This window comes from Balaenoptera physalus, assembly GCF_965194825.1.
Source record: "Balaenoptera physalus genome assembly, chromosome: 12".
In the NCBI taxonomy this organism is placed as follows: domain Eukaryota; kingdom Metazoa; phylum Chordata; class Mammalia; order Artiodactyla; family Balaenopteridae; genus Balaenoptera; species Balaenoptera physalus.
Window position 1 is genome coordinate 4575762 of NC_138897.1, and position 21943 is coordinate 4597704.

General features: G+C 38.8%; 1 protein-coding gene across 5 annotated transcripts in view; it reads right to left on the minus strand.

Moving 5' to 3' along the window:
- The window catches only part of ZNF407 (zinc finger protein 407), a 519604-nt gene that overhangs the window by 477168 nt on the left and 20493 nt on the right, over window positions 1–21943 (minus strand). For all 5 annotated transcript variants that reach the window (XM_082417046.1, XM_082417047.1, XM_082417044.1 and 2 more), the window contains exons 2-3: window positions 12636–17370; window positions 7205–7319 (exon numbers count right to left, since the gene is read on the minus strand). In XM_082417046.1, the coding sequence (XP_082273172.1) occupies window positions 7205–7319; window positions 12636–17310 (4790 nt within the window). In that variant the 5' untranslated portion in view covers window positions 17311–17370. The remainder of the gene's footprint in view (window positions 1–7204; window positions 7320–12635; window positions 17371–21943) is intronic.

Here is a 21943-nt window from a genome sequence, read left to right on the forward strand (position 1 = left end):
TTCCTGCCAGGCTCTCTATTTCCTCCCTTCACTGCTTATTCACAGTCTAGAAAACTAGGAAGAAAGTCGGACAAGAAAAAAAAAAAAAAGTGATGGAAAGCAGAGGAAAAGGCCAGCATTCAGCACCGTAGCACGGCACAGTTTTGTGATCCGGCCCTGCCACCTGCCTCTTCCTTTACAATCCCACCTCAGGCAGAGCTGAAGTCCCTGCGGCTCCTGAACTCGCCATGCTCCTGGCTGAACCTCCCCAAAGCCCTGCCTGGAATGGGCTGCCCCTGGCTGCCTGCCTAACCACCACTCACCATCACATCACGCTACCTAGCTGATGAAATATTTTTTGAATCGGCAACAAGATTCAGAAAAGACTTGGGCATTTCTTTACCTGAGCTTTCTCCATCCATTTGCAGCGGATATCGTTTTGATCTTTTAACCCTAAAGACTAACAGCACATACTGATGCTCCATAAATATTTAATGTTAAAAAAATCCCCCGCTTCACCCCTTCTAAGCACTTAAACTCCAGGAATTTCTCGCAGTGTTCTTAATATGCCATGCTATTCCATACTTCACTACTTTTGCTCTTTTGTTCCCTCTAATAAAAAAGTGTCCTTTTTTGCCTTGTGTATAAATACCTCCTCATCCTTCGAGAACCAACTCAACACTATCCTCTGAATGAAGCCTTTCCTGCTGCTCCCAAGCAGAGCTGGGCACCCCTCCTCTGTGGACCACCATCCCCTGCTCTTTCCCCTGCAGTCTGCCTCTGAGTCTGTCTCTCCTACTTGGAGCACGTGACCACAGGGCCCTTGCACCACCTGGGCCTACTTGAAGAGGAAACTGTCAAGAATCTGCCCAATGGGAAATGAATGAATACCTGAATCAATGGTTGTACTTCCCTCCTATCTACATTTCCAACACCTCCTCTTATTCAGTCTCAGACAAATCAAAGAGCAAAACCCTGTAGAAAGTAAAGGACTTTCAGAAACACATGAACAGGAAGAGGGAGGGAGAAAACAGGTTAACAATAAAAAAAAAAAAAAAAAAAAAAAAATCACAGGACAGGCAAAGGAAACCAGAGGAGTAGCTGCCCTCCTGTATTTCACTCCTGGGATCAGGAGGGCTAAAGAATCCTGTGATTCCACAATAGAATTTTAAAGTCACCATGGAACATTTTAAAATAAAAATAAAGCAAAAATTACTTAAGTCACTGAGATAAGACCTTTTCACTGGAAAAGACCTTAGAGACAGAGGCCAATGTTTTCAACTACAACACCAACAAATGACAATGTATATTTTATTTCTATTTTCTTATGAGCTGATCACACTTACTGCCTTGGAATAAATCTATGACCCTACTCTTCCAAGGCAAAAATTCAAGAAAACACTATCACAAAAAAGGAGCACAGGATATGGTGGTGACGAAGATGCCCTCCTCTCCCTGTGAGGAGAGGCGGGAAACAGTTTCTTCTGTTTCTTCCCCGTTATCCTAACCATACCCCAGACTCTCTCCTGGATTTACAAAGCAGTTCACTAAAAAATATCCTAAATTGTACCTGAGAAAAAGTGTATTTTTTTTTAATATAATAACCAAGATATCTCCTAGATTTTCAAAATAAAAAGTGATTTGTTTATAAAATATATAAAATAACATCCATTCAGTATTTAAATGGTATTTCAAGGACTTCAACATCAGAGGAATAAACTAACAATGTACATTTGGTATTCCTCACTGACAGGAAGAGAGACAGCATTATGTGGGATTTTTAAATTTTCAAACTAAAGACAAAAATATACCATTAAACAAAAAGCATTAAAATATTATAGAGATAAAATATGTAACACATCCTTTATAACAAGAGTATTTTCATGTTAGTTTTGATGTTTTTTATAAAATTGAGAGATGCTGCCCTTTATATGGTTACATGCATAATTTATGACATGATATAAAACAAACTTTTTCTATCTATGTCTTTTTTTCTATGTCTCTTTAACCACAACAACTAGCCGAACCAAAAACTTATTTTATTTGGATACATCTGTAGATATGATGGCTGTAATTAATTGTTCAGCTAAAAATGCAGTCCCATGGTGCTCTTAATGATTTAGGTATACACAGCTTTAGTTCTCAGAGCAGACTAAAAATAGTGATTTTAATTTATTCCTGCTGCCTAAAATTACGCACAACCATGTATTTTTAAATATTTCCAGCCCATAAAAATTACTAATTTTTGCCACTTGTGTTTATCTGCATTTAGACTTTGATTTGGATAAATTAAGCTCTCAAGTGTTCCTTGCTTTATGAAACTCTGCATGTTGTACACTTCAACACAAATAAATGACTTGTACCATTAGAGGTTTAAATAATGTAATGTATTTCATGCTCAGCCTGAAGCTGGATTCCAATGAAGTTGCTAATGCACGTAATGATTAAGTGTAACTCAAATACTAACTGTGTTGTTGAAAACATGACAGGCAATAATTTGGTCTATTATATTCTGCCATTTAATTGCCTAGTACAGACATTCTCTGACACGTTATGAAGCAATGATTTACAATTATTCAAGCTGCAAAGGTCAGAAAGTGACATTATAATCATCTACATAGAGATCCCTTCTAATGCACAAAAACTAGGTAATGCCACACACACACAAAAAAAGAGTTTTGCTGCATTAGTAACTTTCTATTTAAGGTTTCTTAAACCAACTATGAATAAACAGTTCATAAGCACATTAATACACAATAGAAAATGTCTAGAATCTTTTCATGAACCCAGAGGTGACAGATTTAGTAAATGCTCTATTCTCTCCTGATTAGGTAAGTACTACTCAACTGTTTATATACAAGATTCAAGACTAGACACAGGGAAAGCGTCAGAAAATAACATAACCCCTAAATCATGCATACTGGGGTTTTTGTGAATAATGGCATACAAAAGTTAGGTATCATTTCCCAGGTTTACTGAAATCACAGGCTACTTACTAATTTTCTACTTAGTCTTTTTTTGTAGTAACTAGTAATGAAAAACAAAAACCGTAACCCAAGATGATCAATTTTACCCCTCTCATCCTAACGGAAAGACAATAAAATCTTCACTTTTTTAGGCACTTATTTCTATGATACTAACACGTTCAATTTGTAACAACTCAAGTGCAATAAATTATCAACACATAAAGAACAATGCGGAAAAATAATAAAATTATTTAAAACAACACTTTAATATGAGAAAAGTGAAACAGAGAGAGACCAAAAAAAGAGAAAGAGAGAAAGAGACTGAATACCAGAATATTAAAATAAAATACAGTGCAAGCAATTTTTTAGAATAATGTAAGTCTGAGCAAAAGCAGAAAACAAAAGTGGCTGGGGGCTGGAAGTTACAGCTATCACATGCTAGAGAAAACAACCTAGAGAGAAAAAAAATAAGTACAAATTAAAATCAGTAACTAAAACAACAGATATTACAAAAGCAGAGAAATAAAGAAAAGGTACAGTTAAAAGGAAGGAAACAGTGGTCAACCATTACTAGCCCATAATTTAACTCCATCACTAAAAATACTTTTACTCTCAGGTTTACCATCTGTACAATGGGGTAATAAACATGAGATAAACAATCTCATGAAACTGAGATCAACAAATGAAACGACTGCTAATTAAGTTGTACACTAAAACACAGCACTGCTTAAATACTATTTATTACGGAGAGTATTATATATACACTAGTGTGTGTGTGTATGTGTGTACACACACAGAGGAAGAGATTATTAAAATAAATAAATAAATGAATTTAACAAAACATGGCTTCCACAATGATGTTCTTAAGCCACTGAGATTTTTAAGTTCTTGACTACTGAAAAATAGCAAAGGTAAAGATCACAGACTTAGTAAAAATGTGTTTACCTATTTTTAAACATATGTTCCCAACAAAATTATTAACTTCTATATAAGGTGCTTTCTATTATTTTTTATTTTCTCCCCCACTAAGCCCTATGTCCAACCCATAGCACATTTTCATGTTAACTGTCCATCAAGTGCTAAATATAAATTCACCTATATTCTATAAAATTCCTCTTGAGGTCATGCTCAGAAGTAAGAAAAACATTAAGAAACTGTAATTCAAAAAGTGCTCCTCCTAAAAGTGAAAGTAAAATGAAAGGCTTTTAAATGAAGTCATCTATAACATGTTCTTAAAACAGGAAGTGCAGAGCAATACATTTTTGAAACCTATACCCTGACATAAGCATGTAAACCATGGGTAAACAAAACTTAAATCTTGAATTCTGAATCCCAGCTAGCATTAGGAATTAGACATCGAATACAATACATTCAGCCTCTTTGGTCAGATTAACTTAAATCCATGATATACTGTAGCTAAGATTTGCCGATGAGGGGGACAGAGAGATCTTAAAATTGAGCTTAAAAATTCAAAGAAGATCAGTGTAGGTTCAAACAACTGAAATAAAAGTTTAAAAGGCAGTTTTTATTAAAGGAGTAGCTAATGCGCAACCCTTAAATTAAGCCTTAGTAAATAATATATGATACATATTTGATGAGCATCTAAAATCTTAAAGATATGAAAAAGAAGTCATACAATTACAAATAAACTGCAACATTAATACTGAGGTCTTTTCAACAAAATGTACTGTTTGTTGTTTTCATCAATTTCACCATAGAATATTAGATTTTTTCAAGAGGTTACTAAGGAAAAATAGTACAACACTGTGAGTAATAATTTCACTTTAAAAATGTGCCTGCCCCACTGTTTTCATATATTATTACTCTAACAGAACTGTTTGAAAAACCGTTTATTTCTTACAACTCAAACAGTGAAGGGGTTATTAGTAAAATTCTAAAACAGACACTAAGATACTAACTACTGAAGAAAAGAAAACATAGTGGGAGACCTTCTGTTTGTGACAAAATTATAGAGTTAATGTTCCTGAAAGATCACTTCACCTTTTAAAGCATGATTTTTTAAAAGGTAAAATTTATAGCAATTACAGCTAATGAAGAAATGCAGCATGAGCTGCTTACGTTCAGGAACTAATAGGTCCACTGAGCATTTCTAAGATTATTTAGCCATCAATGATAATGAATTGACATTGTCAGTAATGTTAATGTACCAGTGCTCTCTACTGCCACTAATCTGATAGCCAATTCTCTTTTTTTTAACGTTTTTTACTTTAATTTTTAACCTACATTCTGCTCTATCCCTTTGAAACACACGGAATACAGAACAACCTATGATACTCTTTCTTTAGTATCAAAGGGTATTTAACTCATTATTGTTCTGTGTCAACTACATAGGTCGATAGGCATTCTGCAGTTTACTGAAATTCTTCAGAATTTTTAGCTTCACTGTAAAAATATCTACCCTGTACAAATAACTGTTATGTGACTTTTAAATCAAATTCACATAAAAAAATTAAGAGAACTATTATTTCTTGGTCAAATAAAATTCAACGACTATTGTAATTTTAAGAGATACAATCTGGGAATCTAGATTGCTTTTTCTATGTGTACACACACACGCAGACCTCTCTGACAGCCGTATAAAACTCAACATAGCTATATGTACTTATAATTCTTTACTTGGGAATCACTATATAAACCATTAGTACAACATGCCAGTTGTACATGCTAAGCAATGAGCTAAGCAAGTGTGCACTGCTCAAATCACACAACCAAAGCCAGTCAATCAGACATTGTTTTTGACGCTACATATGTCAGAAACTGCTCTCTGAAAGTTTCTTCTTCTCTTTCCAGGTTTTGGTAACGCTAATAAAAAATGAATGGAATTAGGTTTCTAATAACATAGTATGCAAAAATTATTTACTTATTTTGCAGAAACGAAGAAGAAACTGCTTATTGTCATAGCACAAATTTTCATTGGAGTCAGGGCCTTCCTCTTTCCTATAACTCACATGGTAAAAACAATAAATGAGGTATCTTTTGAAATTCCAAGACCTGGAGCAATTAAATGAACCATGTGGCACTCGACCCTTGCAGCTAAAATCAGTAGCAACAAAACTCATTCTCCCACTGATCTTCAGGGGGCTTTAGGGCAAAGGTTCATCTTCATTTACTTTAGCTCCAAGTCACTGAACCATCAATTCTGCCAATGAATAAATCACAGGCCATGGTTAATAAAACTGCTTGCAAAGTTATTTGTAAAACTATCTTAAGGGTCAAAGAATGCAACTGCATCCTGGGATGAAATGTACAGTCCATCAAAAAACAGAAACTGTTTTTGACTTAAAAGACATTTACACAGTAGTGCTAACCAAAAGAATCTTCCACTGAAAAAATAAACCTAATATAACATGTGCGCATTGCATAATTTAATTGAATCTGAAGTGTTTTGTGAATTAACCATGAGAACTGCAGGTTCCCCAGGTTTCACATAAAGTGTTTTTATATGATGCACTTATTAGTTAATTTCTCTAGCATAACAGCATTAAAATATACTTTTAATCAGAAGTAAGGTATTAAAATCCAGCTCTGAATGTCCTATGATATACCATAGATGTCATGGCATTTTAAAACCTTTAAAACATTTCTGCTAAATTAATTAGTGTTGCATTAAGGCGTCTCATTGCTTCCTATTAAATGCAACACATTTGAGTGACAATTAAACATTGTGAATGATTCTTTAGAGGAAAGAGCCATTAACTAAAACAGGAAAACAACAAGTTTTGAAATAACGTTACACAAAAACCTACATTATACACTGGTTTTTTAAGCTTCATCCCTGCAATAATCAGTTCTCTGAAATTAAATCTTTTTCTGCTTTTTTCCTTATAGAATGTGTCCAATGTATCCAAAGAACCATTAATGCGATTAAAATCAAAGCAGTATAGCAAAAGAAAAAAAAATACATACATACACAATCCTAAAGCTATATTATGTATTTTTTTTATGTCTTTAAATGGAATTTACACTTCTCTCTGGCAATATGAATGAACATCCTATAATTTAGTCAATTTACAGATTACAGGTTCAAATTGACCTTGTAGCCCATAAAATTGCTCATCTTCAGTACAGGATTAGAAGTGGGAGAAGAATGTCATAACTGTGTTTAAGGAATTTACCATAACAATGGAAAGAAGGATACGCATGCACTCTTACTCGTATCCGTTTTGAATTCTGAAACAATGGATATCCTGCACATGCTTCCTGGTTCACCGCGGTAGAGACGGTTTCAATTTACTCACCCACAGACATGACACTTGTATTCCCTCATCCCAAGGTGCCTTTTGACATGGTTTCTGGCATCGCCAAGCTGAGCTGTTGCAAAATGGCATATCTTGCACTTGAATGGTTTTGATCCTAAATAAATTTAACATAAAGTATGATTTGAATTTGAATAATACATTACTGATAAAGTTCTAAAAGAGGCCCAGATCTTAAATCATACTTATAATCTAATTACAAGTTTCTGTCCCCAAAATGGAATACCTGCATTCCTTTCTAACTTGAACAGACATGCATTCCACAATTATTCCACCAAGAAGACTTTAATGTTCCAATGAGTATTTCTAACTTTCAATAAAATTTCTAAAATTTAAAGTCAAAGGTGATACACCTGAGCAGTACTAAGCAGATGAGATGAGCTACATAATTTCAAATATTTTTCTTACAATTCACAAAAATAGCTTTAAAAGTCATTTAACATTTTAAATGGAACATTTTTAAAACATAAATGTATACAGAGCAGCTGATATTTTTTTTAAATATATTTATTATCAAATAAATTTCTCAGTGGCCACATCCCCATTCCCTCATATTTCTACAGCTTTGAATTTTTTCACATTAACATTTCAGTTCTTTTTCTAACATTTATCCCAAATTATTCACGATATTACTCTTTCAATACCATAAAATATAAGAATATATAGTGGATAAATTACTTGCTTTTATGATCATTTTAGAGCCAAAAATCTGTGATGATTCAGCAAATCAGAATTACTGACATTTTGGCTATTGTTGATTTCAAGAACAAATATTTCAACATAAAAGGCACAGTACCAACAATTTTTTTATTTCATAAAGAAATAAGATTAATCTATACTCAAAAATGAGGAGACAAAATTATTTCAGAGTCCACAAACTTATTGCCAGTAATAGGTAGATTCTAACTGGAACATAGTTACTAATTGATAATCAGTACCCATATTAACAAGAAGCAACACTCTTTCAAAGTGTAACACGTATATACCATTTTCTAATTCTCACCTTTAAATCCTCAAGAAAATAAAATCATAAAAAAAAAAACACAGTTTAAAATTGGTACAATGTTTCCAAATTTTTCATAGCATGTTTAGTACCTACTTGGTGAAGTACCTCTTCTAATATAGTTAGACAGAATATGAAATATGTGAACTTTAGTAAATATATAAAAAGAGCTCAAATAAAAATGTTGCAGTAAATCATTTTTGATCAATGGAACTTTGCACAATGCCCTTGAAAAAAAATCCTCCAAGAATACTCTGTTGAAATTGAAGCGCTCAGTAAAAAATTTTAGAGTCTTAAATTTCAATTTAATTCCCAAAAGCTGACAAAAAAAGTGAAGCATTTAATTTTAATCTTCTAACAGAAATAAAAAAGTCAACAGTACTAAGCACGGGCAGACAAGGTTGAATATTTCACAGTTCAAAGACAATGAAGCCAGATCTTCTAATACTTCCATTTCTACTGTTAGAAGTAGAGGTAAAATATATTTAGCACCTGAATGGTTATATCTAGTCAGCTTTATATGTTTAAACGTCACAAGCAGGTTGAGACTGCAGCTTACAGCAATCACATTCTATCAGTCACATTAGAAACTACAGTTTATTTAAATGATTCTGATAAAACTAAGCCTATCACTACTTTGAAACATTTCATCTTGACACAGCATTCTATAAAGGGACTTGTAAAAGAAAAGAGTGAGAAGAACCAATTTACCTGCACTTTAAATTAAACTGCATTAAAGGTAATTAGGAAATTATTAATCAACAATAACATCAGGACTCTAAACGAAGAAGATAAAGCTCTCTCAACACGTGTATTATTACAATTTTGGTGAAAGGATCCAAAATATCTCGTGACTCAAGCCCTTGTGTGCTCGCTCTGCACTACAGGGTGTGCGTTCCTCTGTGTGGCGGCACACGGGCCACGGGGGCCGGACACAGACCTTCAGCGCTTTCAGTGGACTGTCCGTGGCTCCCTGGTGGAAACCGCAGTTCCTTCGGGTTTCAGCCATCACTGCTGGTGCGCTGACAACACGTCCACGAGTCACCCTGTTGACTGTTTCCATGTAGAAATCACGGAGGCCCTGACTACTTTTTGTATCTTACATGCAGAGATGTGTTAACATCTCCTTTCTGGCCATAAAAATTCTAATACTATGGGACTAGGGGTAACATTTTTCTGTATAAGAAAACAAGAAATGTCCCATTTTTTTTTTCCTGATAGCGTTTCCATTTTTAAGCCTGCTAGGCCCATTCCAAAATGAATCCAGGCATAGTACTTTTAAGGCAAAATGTGCAAAACCATATATTTCTAAATTTGTCTCTCAGGCATATTGAGACTATTATAAACTGTCAATATTATTTTAAATAGTCCCACTCCATGCGACAGCATTACCCTCAGTAGTTTTTGTTTTGTTTTGTTTTAATTTGGCCTGTGAGGTTTTCTGAAAGGGAAAAATGGAAGAGGGTCTCTAGCTTTCTGGCACCTAGCAATGTTACCTAAAGAATTCCAAAGACTTTAAAAACAAAGCCTCCCCCTCAGACCTGCACTGGCCTTCCCCAACTTCATTCACTGCCAACTGCTATGCATACATGGATGTGACACTGACACTTAAAGAATCAAAAGAAGACTTTAGGTCTTAAAGAATCAAGTAAGATGGATATAACCCATTATCTAATTAATGCTTCTCCACTCCACAAGCCTCCCTACACTGAACACTTCACTGGTTCCTCTGCTCATCTGTTTACTCCTTCATTCAACAAACAGCACTGAAAGCCAGCGCCACATGGGGGTGAAGCAGTGAGCAAAGCAGAGCCCCTGCCCTCACTGCGCTTAAGCTCGATGCACTAACTCCCCCTAACCGCCTCTTCCCAAGCTGATCTGGCTTCTAAACCGTCACTTATTAAGGTACAAACACCACCAGCCCTAACGTTCTCCCACGTGTGGACATTTCCAATTAGCGCCAGGGACCAGCACGCTCTGAACAGGAAGTTAAGGGCTTCAGACAGTCTTCCGACTTAATGACCTCTGGTATAGGAAATTAAAGCTCTAACTACCAGAACAATGCCGGAGAGAAAATGAACAGCTTTTCCTGTATTACTAACGCAAAGGGAAAGGAGACACTGCTCTTTCTGGTCATGTGGATGGCTTCATACCAGCGAGCACTCAGGAAAACTCTGGGAGGCTTTCTTCCCACAGTCCTTGATAACCAAAACTCATTTGTTTCTTCTAGTGCTGCTTTTATCGTGTTAAGAATGGGAAGAAAAGGTTACATAAAACATATAGTAAATCACAAAATATGAAAACAGGGATTGGAAGAATAAGCCCTTTTCCAGTTAACCATTAATAACAGTCCCTGAATTACTATTTCATGGACATAAGCAAAGTATCAGAGAAGCAATTCATTTTAAGATGCCCCCAGGAAAAAACAACAACAACAACAACAACAACAACAAAAAAACCTTGGATTAAAACATGGAGAGCAACCTCCCCCCAAAAAATGACTTGCAAAATTGAAACGCAGGCTGGCACTGGGGACTCAGGAAGAGTGCTCTTTGCGGTGCCTCAGAACACAATAAAAATGTACTTGCTGATAAGCCAACAGGAGATGTTAAAAAGTATGCTAACTTTTACTAAATGTTACAATCAATGATGTAACTTATATAAGTAGGGTTACTCTGTCACATATTGATAGTTACCTCACTTTCACATCCACATTAACTTGATTTTAAATGCAATTAATACATATAGTCAAGGAAGACTAATGGACTACATTCTGCACTTAACCTGGTGGACATTTTCAAATGGCACAAGTGACCAGTGCAAACCTATTTTGCATTGTAAACGACTAAATAAATCTTAATGGATTAAGAATGATCAGCTATCAACACACAAGGGAAATTAAGTGCTGAAATGCCTACATTGATTATTTTAAATTATTAGCCTTACTCTGTTCTTGAATTTGTATGCTTTTAGTGAGCTTTAACACATTTACAAGACTTATTGACTATAATTACAAGAGAATTCAAGTAATGGACACATCAATTATAAGCAACATGTCTTGACCAGACAGTTGCATAAAGAATTCTAAAAAGAGCTCCATTAGCATCTTCCTCTTAGTTTTATTCAGTTTTATCTGCCTTAAGAGGGCATGTTAAGAAAGAACCTATTTTCTGCACACATGAACGAGCCTGATTTCTAAAACCATATCATTTCAGAAAGTGAGCGGCAACACGGTACCGACAGAGGTATTAATAAGGCCAACAAATAAGTATTCGACCTTACTCTCCAGGAGTGGTTCTACTACATGGGAAGAGCTGGGACCAAGAGTACAGTGTTTATATTTACCTAGATTAATCTTATGCAGGTTGCCCTGTTACTTTCTTCAACGAAAAACTTTTATCTATCTTTAATCACCCTAAACTATTAATAATGTTTCATACCCTTTTGTCTTCCTCCTTGTAACCGTGCACTAAGTTTCAAAAACTGCATGAATTTAAAGTATAGCTTTAATAATAAGCCATTATTTAAAAGTACAGTAAAATAAACCTTACAGTTTTAATGAAAATATGTTCATTGAAATGTGAATTTATTATTCAAATCCACTCATAAATTCAACCATGGAGACAGAACTTGTCTAAGCAGAGCACAATGATTTAGAAAAGCTGTCCATTTAAAATAAAGAATGTATGGCAGGTTTATAGAAACAGTGCAGCGAATTTTTACATAAATTTAGAATAGTGGCTTATGTATTTTCCACAAAAAGTTTTTTAAAAAAATTTCTACCTAAAATTGAACATTAAAATGGAACACTACATGTGACAGCACAGAAACTAAATCAAGTGCTACCTCCATGCAAACCAAATCCCCAGGACGTATTAACTTTGGAAAGTGTTGGCTAATTTTGATCCTTGAAAGCAGAATCTTGTTGCCTGGGAGTTACACTTTGGGATATAAACTATCTGGCAATGAATACATTTAAATCCCTAAAACTGTAAGACAAGTTTCATATTCCACTCCTCAAAAGCCACTTAATATGTCCTCTGAAACCCAAAGTGCCACTTAATAGACACCCTGGAAAACCAAACAACTAGGACTTAGAGACAACTGAAAAGCTGTGAGAGACAGAAATTTAACAAACGCCATCAGAGGGACCAGGCTTCTTGATAAAAGAAATCTGCCAAACATCGTGCCTTTGGAATCACTAAGGCTCAATTAATTACCTTTAGAAATGTTAAGTGTCAACAAAGACTATGGCAGCGTCCAGAGCCACAGGGCAGTGGGAGGTGAACCGGGTGGAGGCCGACTGGCAAATGCAGTTAAGGACTCCACATTCGGGTGGGAACAAATGTCCGAACTCTGTCACTCCTCTGCACCTGGCGGGTAAAGAGAGGTTTGCTGCACTTTACGTACCTGTGTGAGTGCGAATGTGTGCTAGGAATGCCATCGAATTGCTACTGCGACACATCTTCCCACAATACTTGCAAACGTTCCCCTGATTTTCCTCTCTCTCGCGGTTGATTTGCTCAGTGTCTTCCACTATGTACTTGTTCACCTCTCGGAGCAGTTCCTCATGCTGCCCTTTAATATGCAGAAATAAATTCTGTTCAGAATCAAAGGGCTCTGTACACTTGACACATTTAAAGGTGGCCCCTCCCTCGGGAAGCTCCTCGACGCTGGCCTGTTCATTTCTCATGTGACCAGCACTGGCCAAATGCTGATGGAGGTTGCTCTCCGTGTAGAAGGACTTTCCACACAGCAGACAGTGGAAGTGCTTCTCTTTTGTAGGATGTTTCATGGCTATGTGAACATTCAGTCCACTCAAACCATCTGCTAAGAAGCCACAATCATCACAACGAATTCGTGTGGATTCCGCAAAGGAACCGCTGTCGGATTTCTTCTTTTTCACACCTTGAGCACAGTCCTTTAAGGGCAACTCACTCATTCTCACTCCTGCTGCTATAAGCCCCTCTTCAGACTGGTCTAACAGGTCCCCATCTTCGGGGTTCTTTATCCTTATGATGGAAGAATCAAACCGGCCAAAACTGTACACGGCTTGTCCTTTATCATCAATACTGATTATAGTTTCATAAACATCAGTATTTTCAACGGTGCTATCAGAAGCTGGACCATCCTCTTCCAAAATTATTTTACTTTCATGTTGGGAATTCATCAGAATCTCCTTATTCTCTAGAACGGGATCTTCTGGCACATCTTTCAAATCCCCTGAACTCTGCACACTTCCAACTTTGTTCTGACCACTGCTACCCAGGTTGAGCGCTTCTCCAGTTACTCTCAGCACGGTGCTCTCAGCCGAATGCTCTCCTTCTAGAGCTCCGGGGCGCACACGTTTGCCAAGGACTTTATCTGCCTTGTCCCCTACGTTTCCGTCATCACTCTTGCAATGTGTGTTTGGATCACTGACGTCATTCAACATACTGTGGTTTTTCTTTGCTGTCTCATAATTCAAAGCTGAGCTTCCTGAATTTTCATTCTGAAAGTTGCCTGGGGAGCCATAATTAGAGGAAATATTAAGGGACACCATCTCCTCCGGTTTCATAACTTTATCCTTGGCAAGGGGCAGCTGGAAAGCTTCACAAAAGGAATGATCTTCGCTGAGATTAGATTCTTCCTCAGTCTCAATTTCTACAGAGCCAGGAGCGCAGAGTACTTTGGACATATCTAAATTAGTATTCTCATCCAAAATAGAACAATCAGCAGCATTTCTAGTTTTGAGAGTTTCAGAGGGTTGGTCTGAAATTATCTGAAATTCTTCAGAACTTTGCTGATGCTGCCCTTCAGGAATAATGATGGTTCTGGACATTTCTGCAGAACTGGCTTCTACGTTAGAAGAGTTCAGGTAAGACTGCCTTTTCATCTTATGTTTTTCCGTTGCTGCGTGCCTGGTCATCTCCCGCCGAGTCACAGCATAGTAATCACACGCCATGCAATAAAACGCAAACTCTCTTGTATGTTTCCGTTTTATGTGCAGTTCTAGAGAAGCAGAAGAGTAAGCGTTAAACTCACAGTGCGCACATTTGTTGTCTCCTGTACCTGCGTCATCTCCCTGGGAGCAGGCATTGCCCTGATGGATAAGGTCCTCTGGTTCTAGAGACGTTTGTTCCTTTTTCTCAAGAATGTGACCGTTAGTTTCCCCATCTGTAGAATGAAATACGTTCTCAACGTCGACTTCGACTGGATTCCCTTGCTCTAGTACTGGCTTTTCCGAAACGGAGGTGTCTGCTTCAGCTGACTCGTTGGCAGGTACATCCGAAACTGCTGAAGTGGTGTTCTTCCTACAGGCTTCAAGGTTACCCCCTTCCGGGCCAACAATGATATCTGAACTTGGTTTTCCACTCGCTTCTATTTCTACACGTCCTTTATGTTTCTTGGTGGCACAGTGACGTTCCATGTCTCCCTTAGTTACAGTATAATACTTACACACTTTGCATAAATAACTGTACTGGTGACTGTGTTTTCGTCTAATGTGCACGGTCAAGTTTGTAATACTCGAGGCCAAAAGACCACAATGTGAACACGTCCGTGAGATGTTACCTTTAGGTCTCCCTCTCTTTGGGGCAGTGGTCAAAGCTAATTCAGCCTCTTTGGTGATTACACCAGATTGTGGCAGTTCCTGGGGAAGGAGCATGCTCTTGTCGAGACAGCCGTGCTCCTGGAATTGCACACCTTCCACATGGCCTTCTATCCTTCCATTCCCAGAAACGGTAAACTCTTCTTTTTTGTCATTTGCACCTATGCAGACCCTTTCAATACATTCTTCAAAGCTTAAGCCAATATTATTTTTCTTAGCATTTTCAAGATGCTTGCTTCTCTTAATGTGTTTCTCCATTCCTTCTTTGCTCAATGAGTAAAGATTACATGCCTTACAAAGAAAGTGATAGTCTTGACCATGGCGGAGTTTTATGTGTCTTGTGAGAACAGTGGAAGATCTTGTTTTATAAAAACACTTCTTACACTGAAACTGAGGCTTATTCGCATGTCTTACTTCATTTCCATGGCTTACCCTGGACTGAACTGGTTCTTCCTGAGCTGCTTTTCCTGACTCACTCACAGAATCTTTTGTATTTTCTGATTCTAAAGTACTTAAAGGTAAAGTCTGTAAAACCAAATCATTGTTAAATGATTGAGAAGTCTTTGGCTGACCCAACAAGTGAATGTGCTTCTCAGTTGTTTTGTGTTCCTCCATGTCTTTCTCAGACGAGAAGAACAGATTACAAGGCGTGCAAAGGAAACCCCTACTGTGCTTTTCCTTCATGTGGTCTCTCAGGTACATTTCATTCAAGCAAGTAAAGGAACAACACTGACAACTGAGGCCCGGGGCGGTCTGCTGATGCTGGTGATTGTGCGAGTGTGCAGCCAAGTCCCTCCTGGACGCACTGGAAAAGCCACACGTCTGGCATTGAGACTGCATCTCTCCTGCGTGGCACCTCTTCACATGGATTTCCAACTCGGTCCTGTTTGTGGCTGTGTGTCCACAGTCTGTACACATACACAACACCTGGTCATCAGAAGGCGGCCTCACCGCCAGCGAGTCAAAGGAGCACGGGAGGTGGGAGCTTCTCCTGTCTTGCTTCAGGTCCTGGGTCTCTGCGGACGTGACGCACAGACCCTGGACGCTGCCACCGGTTTCTGCATGCTGAGGTGTTGACTCGGCAGCACTTGTTTTCATCTGTGTTCTAAAGTGTTTCAAACACAGCCTCTGAGTTTCAGTAGTGCCTCTTTTATTAATTCCTAAAAGAGTGAACCTTTTCTTCGCCTGGCCCCTTAAGGCAAAAGTGCCACTGCGTCGTCGGAAGCTGCCGTCCAGCAGGAGGATGTTCCGCTCAGGTCTGGGTCTTGAGGCTGTACTGACACCGTGGGCCGCCTGGAGGGTGTTTCTGGTAGATTCCAATTGCTCTAGGAGACCCTCTGAGGTGACTGAGTCTCCTAACTTTTTACTCTGGTTTTCGGGATTCCGAGGTATATCGAGGGAGGTTACATTTTCTTCAACAATCTCTACTTTTTCTGGCGAACAATTCCTGGATGGCATCATTTCAACCAGCAACTCACTGCCACTTCCACTTTGTTTAGAAATGCTTCCTCTGAAATCTTTAAATTTGCTTCCAACGTTTCGTAATCCTTTTGAACCGCCATTCTTTGCTATTGGCTTAGACGCTCTTGGCTTTGTGCGAACACTTTTTGTTCCCGTGGGACATGGCTTCTTAGGAAAAGGCTGTTTGGTTAAGATCTGTACAAACCCTCCACGAGCAGCAAGGTTCTGACGCCGGAGATGTGTTTTGCCGAGACAGTGTGCGTTCAACAGGTTCTCCTCCACGCACTGAAAGCCACAGAGGTCACAAGAGAAGACCCTCTGCGGCCCGTGCGCCTGCCTGACATGCACATGCGAGGCCGCGCTGCTCCCCACTTTGTGGCCACAGGGGCCGCACGCGTGGTCCTCAGGCTGCTGCGTGTGACACTCGGCGTGCTTCTCCAAATCGGAGCGGGAAGCAAACGAGTGACCACACGCGCCGCACTGCAGAACTGTATCCACGCTTCTGAGGGTACCGCTCGCATGCATCTCGTTCCGGGAGAAGGAAAGCTCTCTTCCTGGATCAAGGAAAACCATTTCCTGAGCGGGCTTCTTCTCAGAGTCTGTTTCCAGAGAAGCAGAGTCCATGGGGCTAACGTTGCAGGGGGCGGCGAAGGCACCAGGAAGACACACGCCTCCATCAGGGTCACTCAGGAGGGCCCCCGCCCCTGTCCCCGCCAACGGGACACCCGCTTCCGGGCCGGCGCCCTCAGGCCTCTCTGACCCGCGGATGCCCAGCTCTCCCGACTGGTGGGGCTCTGCCTCAGCTAACTTCATTCTCTTGGAAGCGTGTTCGTTTCCATCGTTCTCCACGACAGCGCTGTCAAAGTCTGATGACTCTAAAAAACCTCTTTTGCTTGTGGAACTCTCAGAGGACTCTGCTGTCACCTCAGATACAGGCCCACAATCTACATCCTGGGGTGAACTGTCTCTCAAGTCCTCTGCGCCTTTGTTTACACCGTCATCCCCATCATTCTCTGGTTTCGTCTCAGTATCCATCACTAATAAAGTGCTGATGATGCTTCTCGTGTCAGGGGTGGCTCACTGGGCACACTGAACCTGGGAAGAAAATAAAAACGGCATAAAACCTTTGAACATAAAGAAAAGACACACAAGTTAGTCCAAAAGTCGACATAAAGTGGCACACTAGATGAAAAATATCATCAAATTAGCCTCGAGGTCTCCTTTACATTGAGATGGATTTGATCGCGTGTGCAAAGTCCTTTATGAAATTCATGAAATCAGATTTGGGGCATACCACATCGTCATACTGCTGACTCAGGAAGCAATGCTACACCACTTTGATAGAAAAAGTAATTTTCAACCAGCTTACAAAAAAACTCCCATGTTTTAATTCTTTTTACTGGTACATTTCAATTTACTACTTTAAAAAAAAAACAAAAAAAACCAAAAAACAGAGAAGCCCTCTTTTCAAAGTACATTTCCGTGAACTCCCATTCTGTAAAACAGATTAAACAAAAACTGCTGTGATACAAGTCAGGGAGCCAGCCCTCCCCCTCTTTAGCTTCCCAACAGAAGCCCAAGTCCCAGTGTAAAAAAACATAATTTTAAAACAACTGCTTCATCCTCTTCCCCTAGAGCAAAGAGTCTGAGTATCATCCTTCTAAGTATATCCTAATTAACAACATGCATGTGCTCATCACACATCATGGTTCATGTTCAAGCACTGTTGCCAATGAACAGCCACTCCTGTTCCAGCTGTCAATCACCAATTTCTTCATCTAACAGTCATTTTGTGTTGTCTGAAGGTTAATAGGTTAAGGTGAAATGTCACTGATAGAGTAGAATTAATAACGTAAATTTTAGCGGGGGGGGGGAGAATTTTATTGAAGAAAATGTTTTAAAATCAATAACATTTATTTTTCATTATGCTATTTAATTCAATTAAAACATATCATTTTCCATTTACTTTACACCATGAATAGAATTCTCAGCCAAATGCCATTTGATTTGCTGTTAATAAAAAGTATTATTCATCAAGTATTATGGCCTCAAAGCTAATGGTAACTATTTTTAACTATTTTAACCATTTTTTTTTTGTTTTTTTGTCACGATGACAAACCAAATGAAGGCTGTTGTTCTGACTCTGCTAAAAGTAGGGACTAGAAATTATACATAAGATAATGACACCAAAAGCATGAGTAACAATAGAAAAAATTAATAAATTGGTCTTTATCAAAATTAAAAGCTTCAAATGACATTATCTTCAAAGACCACCAAAAAGAAGTGAAAAGACGAGCTACGGGATGGGAAAAGTGTTCTGCAAATCAATATCTGATACAGGACTTAATCTAGAACATATAAAAAAAAAACTTATAACTCAATACTTTTTTAAAAATCTAATTTTAAAAGGAGCTGAGGGCTCCCTCAGGGCTTCCCTGGTGGTGCAGTGGTTTAGAATCCACCTGCCAATGCAGGGAACACAGGTTCGAGCCCTGGTCCGGGAAGATCCCACATACCGCGGAGTAACTAAGCCCGTGCACCACAACTACTGAGCCTGTGCTCTAGAGCCCGTGAGCCACAACTACTGAAGCCCTCGTGCCTAGAGCCCATGCTCCACAACAAGAGAAGCCACCGCAGTGAGAAGCCCGCGCAACGCAACAAAGAGGAGCCCCTGCTCACCGCAACTAGAGAAAGCCTGTGTGCAGCAACAAAGACCCAACACAGCCACAAAGACCCAATGCAGCCAAAAGTTAAAAAATTAAAAAAATTTTTAAAGAAAAGGAGCTGAATATACATTTCCCCAAAGAAGATACGCAAATGGCCAAAAAGCACATGAAAACATACTCTACATGAGTAGTCATCAGAGAAATGCATATCAAAACTATAATGCAATACCACTTTACACCTACTATGATGGCTAGAATCAAAAAGTCAGATAAGGGACTTCCCTGGTGGTCCAGTGGGTAAGACTCCACACTCCCAGTGCAGGGGGCCCAGGTTCGACCCCTGGTCAGGGAACTAGATCCCACATGCATGCCACAGCTAAGAGTCCGCATGCCGCAACTAAAACCCGGCACAGCCAAAAATGAATAATAAATTAAAAAGAAAAATTTTTTAAAGTCAGGTAATAACAAGTGTTGGTGAGGATGTGGAGAAATCAGAACATTCATACAATGCTAGTGGAGATGTAAAATGATGATGCCACTTTGGAAAAGAGTCTGGCAGCTCCTCAAACAATTAAACACAGTGTATCTTACAGCCCAGCAATTCCACTCCTAGGTATATGCCCAAGAGAAATAAAAACATACGTCCACACAAAAACTTGGACACAAATTTTTATAGCCATATTATCCACAATAGCCAGGAGGTAGAAACAACCCAAATGTTCAGCAACAGATTAACGGGTAAACAAAATGAGGTACATCCGTACAACATAACGTTAATCGGCCACAGAAAGAATGAAGTATTAATACAAACCACGATATGGATGAACTTTGGAAACATTACGCAAAGTGAAGGAAGCCCGTTACAAAAGACCACATACTATATGATTCCTTTTATAAGAAATACCCAGAATAGGCAAATCTATAGAGACAAAGTAGAATAGTGGTTCCTTAGGGCTGGGCGGGAGCACGGGACAGGAGATGGGAGACAGTGGGGTAGCGGTGGTGGATAATAGCTAAAAGGTGATGAAGACGTTCTAAAGTTTACTGTGGTGATGGCTGCACATGTCTGTGAGCATACTTAAATCCATTAAATCGTAGTATGAATGGGTGAATTGTATGGTATGTGAATATCCCAATAAAGTTGCTTAAAAATATATAAATTATCATATGTAATTTACATACAAAAATATCTTGTATTTATTACAATATATTGTAATATAGTAACATATTGTATCACTCTTGTAAAAGAGTGAAAAAGATAAATGTATATAGTTTTATTACACTTACAAGATGTACAACATCAGATCACCATTTCTTCAGAATGTGTTCCAGAAAATATAAATTATATAAAAGGTCAATAGGTGTTCTGAGGGGAAAAAATATCCCTGGTCACATAAGTGTAGAAAACTCTGGTTTAAACAAGTGTCTTTATCACAGAATTTCTCAGTACATAAGTGTTTCCCAAACTAATTTCATTACAGAGCCCTTTGTTTATAAAGAATCAAGAGGCCAGTGTTCCAAAGGACCTTTTAGAAAATGCTGTTTTAGATAAAGCATTGGGTTTGCTATTCAACATTTGTAATGCAACAGCAAAAGGAGGAAAGAAAGTAAGAAAGAATGAATCATGTGTCTGTTCCAAAATCTTCACTTAGGGCCTACTGTATGCCAAGTATTTTTGGTTGTACTAGATACTGGAATTAAAGCAAAGAAAAAACACAAAACCTCTGCCTTACATTTTAAGGGGTGAGACTTTTTTTTTTTAATAGATATATTGTCCAGTCCAGGACATCGACTTCTGGTCAAGAGTCACAGGGACTGGATTTACTCTCATGCATGAAACAAATAAAAAAGAAAAAAAACAGAATCTATGAAACAACAGCACAAGACACTGGAGATCGGGCACCAAAAGACAGTGATCCTGAGAGATGAGAAACAAACCAGGTGGACGCCAGCTTACTGCCTGAAGAATGGACGCAGGCCACAGACAGAGCCCAGGGACCTCCCAGCAGAGAGGAGGGCAGCTAGAGCTTGCGGGGCAGAGTAAAGGAGAGGAGAGATGGCAGAAAGAGAAGCCCAGAGAGCTGCAGAGGGTCCCTCAGGACTGCCCCTCTCAAGACAGAGAACACTGCCTTCTCCCCCGAAACTCTCTCAAGCCCTTCATGCTCAGTCCCTGTAACCCACTCCCCTCCCCCCTCCCGCACCCGGAGGCAACCGCTGCTCAGAATTCTTCCACAATGGATTAGTTTTGCCTGTTTCCGAAGTTCATATAAATGACATCAGACAACATATACACTTCTGGCGGGAAGCAGGGTCTGGCTTCTTCTGCTCAGCACAATGCTTGTGTTGCACGGGTCAGCAACGTGCTCCACTTCAGTGCTGAGCACTATTCCAGCGCACAGGTTTACAATTCTGCTGATGGACACCGAGCTGCTTCCCTTTTTGGCTATTATGATAAAGCTGCTATAAATATTCTTGTACAAGTCTTTCATGAACATAGATTTTCATTTCTTTTATGTAAACACCTAGGGGTGGCCTTGCTGGGCTGGAGGGCAGATGTGTGTGCTTAACTGTATGAGAAATTGCCTGACTGATGTTCAAAGTGGCTGTACTGTTTTATACGGCCACCAGCAGTGTCAAGAATTGTGACTGATCCACTTCCTCACCAACATTTGACACTGTCAGCCTTTTCAATTTTAGTCTTTCTAGTGGGTGTGTGTGAAGTTACTCTGCATGTCCCCGGTAACTAGCGACGGTGCTAAACGACGCTACATGCTCCGTGAAGTCCTTGTTAGCCTTTGGCCCGTTTCTTACAACACCTGTCTGTTTTATTATTGAGGCTATGTGTTCTGGATATAAATCCTCTGTTAGATACATGTTTTACAAATATTTTCTCCCTTTCCATTTTATAAATGTTGTCTTTTGATAAGCAGAAGTTTTAAATTTTGATGAAATCAATTTTTTCCTTGTTCTGGTTATTTATGTGTCTAGCTTGCTTTCTGTCT